This window comes from Artemia sp. Qi Xiang Cuo, chromosome 6, assembly GCF_049724085.1.
Source record: "Artemia sp. Qi Xiang Cuo chromosome 6, ASM4972408v1, whole genome shotgun sequence".
Lineage (NCBI taxonomy): Eukaryota > Metazoa > Arthropoda > Branchiopoda > Anostraca > Artemiidae > Artemia > Artemia sp. Qi Xiang Cuo.
The window spans coordinates 28,471,383-28,479,670 of record NC_142799.1 but is presented as its reverse complement, the minus strand read 5'-3'; the positions used below and the strand labels follow the sequence as shown (position 1 = coordinate 28,479,670).

Here is an 8,288-nt window from a genome sequence, read left to right as displayed (position 1 = left end):
CTAGCATATGGGGGAGGGAGGGGGAGAGTTCCCAGTCTCTATGCCACTTATAGAATATAGCATGTTTTTCCAAAGCAAGTGCAAAAAGCGCAATGCATACATACAATATGGGGCATTATCTAGAAAAGATCCTAACTGCCCCCCCCCCATCCATATTCACAAGAAATTTTTATTACACCACAGATCAATTTCTCATAGGAGATCTACTTATTTATTTAAGGAAATAATTTAATACATTATCGAACGCTACTTGCCATTTTAGCTTGTGGTGTGGCTAAAAAACAAGTGTCATCTGTTAGGAGGGGGGGGGGGTACATGCACAAGGCATGGTTTAAAAATTATTCTGGGCATATCTACTCTAGCATATACTACTTACAATAAATTCTAGTTTCACTGTCGATATATTCAAAATGTTCAATCTTGGAATTTACCAAAAAAAAAAAAAAAAAAAAAAAAAAAAAAAAAAAAAAAAAAAAAAAAAAAAAACTAATTTGACTAATTTCGAGCAATAGACTAAGTACTTTAAGTGAGCACTATAAAGCTGTATGAAAAATCCAATAAATAAATCCAATAGCAAATTATTCCGCTTTCTTTCTGCGAGGAATCAAGAAGCGACCAAACAAAGGTAAAACAAGATCTAAAGAAAGAAATAAAATAGTACCCGAGTAATATAGATTACTATAAACGGGCAACCATTTTTCACTCTTAAGCAGCACGAATGGCGTAAGGGCATAGCCTAGGAACAATATAAAGTAAATTTTCGAAAGGATATATGTAGCTATTTTCACTGGTTTTTGACTAAGAAAGTTTTGTAGTCGAGGATTTTTCGAAATGATGAACTCAGCCTAAAAATAGAAAAACAATGTTAAATTAAAAAAAAAAAGATAGAGAAAATATGGAAACAGAAGCAAAACGAAAATACAAAAGTATGTAGAACAAAAGACAATTTTATTATATCTATCAATCGTTATAATAAATACATATGATTAGACACATACGCAGGAATCATTGAAGGTGGGGGGAGGGGCATACTCGAAAACCAAAGAAAAGAAAAATGCTAAATTCCGCGAGAAAAGAGGGCGAACAGACCTTTGAAAATTTTTGAAGGTAGAATATGTGTTCGGTACCATGACATTAGTTAAATAAACAAAGATATGCAGTTTTCTCTGTCTTCAAAATTTGCAGAAAAAAAACCTGTTACTTAGTAGTGTTACGTTAAGGCTCATAGTTACTTTATTATCTATTCATTTTGTTATTATAATTATTTTTTTCCCACTTTTATTATTATGAGTAGAGGAGAGATTGAAAAACTTTTTTTCTATCTCTTTGCATTTAGTTATTGATAGTTAGAGAATTAGTTATATATGTGCCCACCCAGTAGCAAGTGCTTTTTGTTGTTTTCTTGGGGCGGGCACTGGCAGTTTAGTTGAATGTATTTTTTTGTTGTTGTAAATAAAAGTGAACTGAACTGAACTTACCTTTTCATTTACCTCCTTAGATAATTATGTATAATACAATTAATTTTTATAACATATATATTTCAAATAAAACCTAATAATTTATTGTAAAAATTTCATAGGCATGGCCCAAGCATAGTATCTTTCGGTTAACAAATGACTTAAAAAATAAAGAAAACTATATCTTTTGTAAAAGACACTATATAAAAGATGCTTTATCTTCGTTTGTTTCTCCTGATTTTTTTTTTTCACTGAATATATTTGATTATTGTCGCTTTTATGAATAATTTAAGCTAAAATATCTTACTTGTTCAATTTTGAAAATACCAATTTAAAAAGATCATAAACTAGGAATTTAGCAAATTTATACATCTCTGCTACTATTATTTATAATATCAACTTCAAAAACAAATATATCAATTATGAAATAATGTTCAAAATTCTCAAATAAAAGCATTATTTTAAATAATTATTTAAATAATATTATATATATATATATATATATATATATATTTATTAATTTATTAAATATATTAAATAATAATTATAATTAGACGCAATAAATATTATGTTTTTAGGTAGCCCTTGAGCCACCCTCACGTAAAAAGTTTTCACAGTTTCTACCACAGTTTATATAATTATCCAGTATGATCTTTCCCTATCTCACCCATTATAAAAACCCGGACCAAGGTGCGAGTGCTCCAGAGAACGTTTTTGCAGATAGAAACATAGGCGGCATCAGATCTTTTCACGGGTAGACAAGTCAGACTGTGATCTAATCGGAAACAAGTGGAAACCCGCTATTACGAATAATGCACTTTGTTGGAAACAATTGGAAACAGACTAACCCGCTAATGCAGAAAGAAGTGGGAGGAGCTTTTTGTTCGTACCGAGAACGAAGACCAGAAATGGTCTGCGATAAGCTTACTGGATAATTATATGAACTGTGGTTTCTATTCAATGACACCCACATCAACTGCCCTCTATATCAGGACACAGATACAACAGAATATGGGCTGAGATTCTAGATCCTGAAAAAAGCAAACATCGTAATCCAGGTAATTTCACCGGCCATTTTAAAACTTAGCCAATAAATGGATATTAAGAGGTGAATTGACGTTTCCCTAGTATCTGCGGACTCCTCCATTTTTTTATGAATAAGGAGATTTTTCGAGTCATCTCTGAACTGCTCTCACGCAGAAAGTATTGATAAATTTCGTGTCATCATTTTAGAAATCATTGATGTTTCTCAATTAAATAACTAAAATTTTGGCCAGCTTTTCAATATTGAAGACCACTGTCTGATCATTCCATCGGAGGATCAGTCTATAATCTAAAGTTGTAAAAATACCGTGACCACTACCCGTGATCTAAACAAAATACCCATAACCACTTCCCGTGAATCTAAAGTGACCACTACCCGTAATCTGTTCAGTGGCTTTTCGTTCAACACAAACTGAAACGTTTCGTAAGCGCTTTTTCGCACATCTTCAAAGAAAAAAAAATAAATTAAAAATAATAATAATAATAAAAAAAAAAAAACATTTTCAAATAAATGTAATAAATCAATTATCGACAAATTTTAAAATTTGCCAAAAAACCGACAATAGCACCAAAAAACACCAGCACGAGAAGACACTTCAGTGAAGGGGGGGGGGAAATCAAACATTAAAAAGATACTTTTAGTTACCTTACAATAAATTCATATTTTTGCATGTAGGGTTGACAGCTAAGTCATTGGGGATTTTTCACAAAAAAAAGAAAAAAAAAAAAAATAAAAAAAAAAAAAAAAAAAAAACATTTATTTCGTTATATAGAATAAATTTCGTTAGTCGTATATTTTCATTATTATTTATAAAACATTAGACTTGATTATTCACAAACTTTTTCAACATTGCATATAACCTTTGAAATAGATATGTTTTCAACCTTTATATACAGAAAATACGCAATGATTTAGTTGCCAACCTTGTAATCCCCCCCCCCCATTTTAAAACCACAATCTAGAAAATATTGAGAGTAGATATTGTGTAAACGACAATACTTCAAACTACAATTTGTCATTGTAAAAGTTCACAATTATGTTACATCGGATTTTTATTATGTTTTATTCATTGCAGTTACGTACAAAATTCCATAGGCGTAAGCTCAATTTTAATAGAAGAATCCTCGATTTTTGGGTTTAATTAAAATAAAAAAAAATCCAATTTTACTGATAATGAACAAAGAGCAGGCAATGGATTATTATAAATAGCTTTTGTAAAAAATACATCACACTATATATTGAGTCTAGTAAGAAAATAATGTGTATATGCAATCCAAACATCACCTAAGAAAATACTTTCTACCATAAAAAGATGAAATCTAACAATCAACAAAACCTTACATCTTTTTCCCATTTCAACATAATGAACTCATTGAAAAAGGTTACATAGTAGCCACTATGCCAGCCATGCCATGTTGCTAGGAATGCTAAGGTTATCACTTGAGATGCAATTTTGTTGCCAAGGAATCGACATCTTTTGTACACGTATCTGAAGAAATAGAATATAATAGAACATCCTAATTCACTACAATATCGATAGAGAATAAAAAAACGTCGAAGGGCTGGAGCTTCGGCAATGAACATGGGAAGAAAGGAATTAAAAACTGCTGACGCCGCTGACAGTGTAGTGTCTGGCCAGTGCATCAAAGAAGTAGAAAATTGCAAATGAAATTAGATATTTGATAACATTAATCTGCAATGCAATATGATTAAAGCTGAATTTTTTGTAAGTCACTAGGACTAGTTTTTATGCAGCAGTTTTGATTTAAAAAATATTGCCAAATGCTAGATGGTGTTGGGGAATTTTCTTTCGACACTACGACTAGTTTTAATCCTGTAAGTGGCCTATACTCTGCTGTACAATAGCTTTAGGCTAGCATGAGTATATCAATACTTAAATAAAGAATTAAATGATCCAGGGAGCTACAGAAAAAAGCAACAACAAAAAATCCCAAGTAGCAAGTTTTACTCCAAGGTCAACACAATAAGATATAAGAAAACGTCGAACAAAAAAATCAATCGTCAAAATAACGAATAGAATACTGCTCATTGGATTTGCGATAAACATTTTGTTGCAAAAGTGAGCACTAATAAATAGATTGTTTATATACGAACACAGCTGGTGCAAGTATACAATCAAACATACACACAGATGATAAGAGAAATCAACACTCTAAGTGCAACATACACACAAGAAATAAGAGAAATCAACTCTCTAGGTCCTTCCCCCTCCCTCTGGCGCACATTCTTCATTGCGTTCAGTCCCTAAAATTTCAAAGAATTTAATCTTATATTCTCAAAAACAGAATAACTTTAATTACTTATCCCCCCCTCAGGTAAACTGTAATGAAGACATATTTGAGCAGCCAAATACCTGTAATTTTTGGCTTAATTCTTCTTCTTTTTTTATAATGGTCAAACTACCTTTAGAAGAATTCAAGGTATTCTTATTCTTTTTAACGAAAAGAATATAACGCTTACTTCCCTTAGTTAATTAAAAACTCGTGATGGTTTCGAAACTAAAGCTCTTCTCTTTTGCTTGCACACTAGAGTAGTTCCTTTATTTCTAATATTTCCAACTACTCCGCACAGCTATAAGTTTTTATTCTTTTTATTTTCTTTAATCTTCCTTTTAGTACATCTCGGATAGTTTATTGTTTAGAGCATAAATACTAGTAGTGGATGCTACAGAACCAGGAGTAGCATTTAAAAGATTAGTGTTTCTTTGGAGTTTGCTTAAAGAACAGTTCAATTATCTGGTTACGGCCCATAGAAAATCGGTAAAATCCACTTATAACTAGATATTTTAGTAACGTATGAAATTCTATTAAAAAGGGACAAGAATATCTTTTACTCAAGCAATGAAAACGACAAATTGTTAATAAATACATTTTTTTATATTTTATATATACTTTAAAAAGCTGAGGTGCAATTTCCCAGGTCACTTAATCATTTTTCTCACGTCCTAGGATTTACAGAAGTCCAACCATAAAATAACGTTTTTTTCTTTTTTTAAATAAATCAAAAATCTTTCTTAAGCATGCAGCGTATACACTAAAGTGTAGTGTATAATATATTTAAACAGTTTATTTTCCCAGTTTATAAAGAAATAAAAAACAAGAGAGACGAAGGGAGAGAGAGAGAGAGAGAGAGAGAGAGAGAGAGAGAGAGAGAGAGAGAGAGAGAGAGAGAGAGAGAGAGAGAGAGAGAGAGAGAGAGAGAGAGAGAAAGAGAGAGAGAGAGATGGTTATGTAATGTTTTTAAGTTTTGAAATTTTTCACAAGTATTAAATGCTGTTAATTTCTTAGGGGGCCCCTTTCCAAATTTGTTTGATAAATCTATAAGAAAAAATAATTCTTACTGAGCAGCCCAAATATTGGTATTGAGGTTAAAAGAGGGAACCATTTGTCCAAATCGGGTAATATTCTCATAGATATGCAGTTTGACGTTGGCACATCCATCCCACGTGTTCCAACCATCTTGTACGCCATTAAAGGTTAAACCTAAAAACAAAAGAAAGATAAACATGGAAAGATAAACCTAAAAGAAAGATAAACCTAAAAAGAAAGATAAACCTAAAAAAAAAAGAAAGATAAACATATAATTTACCAAGGAAATTACTTTGTCCTATGGCCTCCAACTACTACACTAACAAAAGGCAGAGACTTTTATTGGCACGATCTTACTCGGATATGGATGTACCCTGACACTGATAGCTAGGTCGGAGTCTCCCCCTATAATTACGTCCGCTTGGTTATAAACTGTAGCAACTGTCCGAAGCAGCTGCTATCATGTGGGTTTCTCGGCTCCTTAAAAATAGTAAAGCATTACCCATTTGACAATAATCAATACTTTTTTGTTTTCATTAATTACTATTATTTTTGAAAAATACTGGTATCAGTATTGTTGACTTGTATTATTTAAAATTTATACTTGAAGGGCCATGAACGGAGTGAGATACTTTGTTAAATTTATAGTCATTAAATACTCGTTCGACGCGAAGGCTGTAAAACAAAGGAGGCGATTTATTTAGATAACGTTATTAATATGGGCCTAAACATCCATCAATGCGGACGGAATAACGTTTAGTGTTGCTTTATTTACTTTTTGTTTTGTTTCCGACTGCAGAGCTGGCTACAGAACCTTTTGGCGACTACTAACATCTTTGATGTAGATAAGTATAAGGTTTTTTTGTCCTATCTTTTGAATCATAGCTATCGTTAAAAATATATATTCTTATCGGTTGATCTTCTAAACAGCTGCAAATTATTTGATAGCAAAGAATAATGGCTTATCATTAAGGGACTTGATGGTGCTAGGAATACAGCAATAAAAATAAACAATTGGAATAAACAAATGTAATAAGGATGGCCATTTATACAATAAGAACGATTATTAGTAACTGTCGAATATAAATGAATGGCAAAGAACAAAAACAACGAAAATTTTCAGAACAAAACTTAATACTACCTTCCAAAACTAAATACATAAAGCTGTGCTGGAAAGAACGACCAGAAGCACTTCCGTTACAATTAAAAAAAACAAAAAAACAACTCATATGAATATGGTCGACAGTAGGAACACAAACAAAATACTAATGATAAAATAAACAAAATATACTGAATTTGTTAATTGAAAGCATTCAAGAGAAGCATCCCTACAGTGTGTCAAGTATCACAGCATCCTCTGTTTTGCGCAGTTACGTCTCCTCTATACCGCAGATAATGTGAGCGTAATATAAAAGACTACATTAATGTACTCACCTGCACGGAAGGGAGAGGGACGGGGAGCATCCACTATGAACCACATTTCCCGAAGATTTCGCTTCGGGAGAAAAATATGAAAATTATTGCCCAACAAAAACATGAAAAAATCAAAAATATTTTCAGTTTTTCCCGAGTTTGTCCTAATTTATAGTAAAAAAAAGTAAGTATGAAAGCACTAGAACCTTAATGTCCAAACTGGTAGTATAGATCTCCATTTCGTGGTACTTCAGCCAGGAAGTGCGATGGGGGGCTGGGGGCAAGCCATCCTATACTTTCGCACACCGTTCCTGCTTACTTTCCCCAGATTTCTCCAGGCACCCATTTAAAGCTGAGTCGACTCTGGCTGAGCTTACAGTCACGCCACTGACCCGCGTCCTAAACCAAATAACTGGCCATGCCCGGGATCGAACCCATGCCCCTTGGATAAAGAATTCTCAACCCAGCGCACGTCCACTTAGCCTAATAGCACTTAGCCACTTAGAACTTAGCACGTCCACTGAGCCACTTAGCACTTAGGCTAATTTATAGGATCAGTTTTAAACTAAAGAGAATTTTCTTGAATTTTGGAATAAAGCCGAAACGTTTTGAAAACATACCTGAAACTATGCAAACACCTTCAGACATCAGCCAACAAGAGATATACTTATACAGTGAAATCTTCACCCATATTCCAACAATACAAAGCCTTATAAACAATGAGTATTCCTATAAATAGATAAAAAAAGAAAATATATTAATCTTCAAAACATATTTACCATGATTCACCCGAAAAGATATTTAATTTTTTTTTTCCAATTGCCCTATTCTTTCTTTTCATATACTAAAGAGCTAATTAACTTCGTTTTCCAAGTTACATGAATGTTATTTCGAGCATAACCCAAAGACCCGAAAGAAGATTTGAGGCGTAAAGATGATTTTGAAGGAAGGGTAGAGGCTATTTTTGTACCCCCCCCCCCCTTCAGGATAAATGTTATGGTTGGTATTTTTTTTGAACAAAAAAGCCACATCTTACCAAGAAAC

At 32.6% G+C, this 8,288-nt stretch overlaps 1 protein-coding gene across 1 annotated transcript in view; it reads right to left on the bottom strand.

The window, feature by feature from the left end:
• Positions 1–504: 504 nt before the first annotated feature.
• Positions 505–8,288, bottom strand: part of nes (lysophosphatidylcholine acyltransferase 3 protein nessy) — an 80,016-nt gene continuing 72,232 nt past the window's right edge. Inside the window, exons 7-10 of the mRNA XM_089090122.1 lie at positions 7,865–7,973; positions 5,864–6,005; positions 3,844–3,991; positions 505–845 (exon numbers count right to left, since the gene is read on the bottom strand). Of these exons, the coding sequence (XP_088946248.1) occupies positions 579–845; positions 3,844–3,991; positions 5,864–6,005; positions 7,865–7,973 (666 nt within the window). The 3' untranslated portion in view covers positions 505–578. The remainder of the gene's footprint in view (positions 846–3,843; positions 3,992–5,863; positions 6,006–7,864; positions 7,974–8,288) is intronic.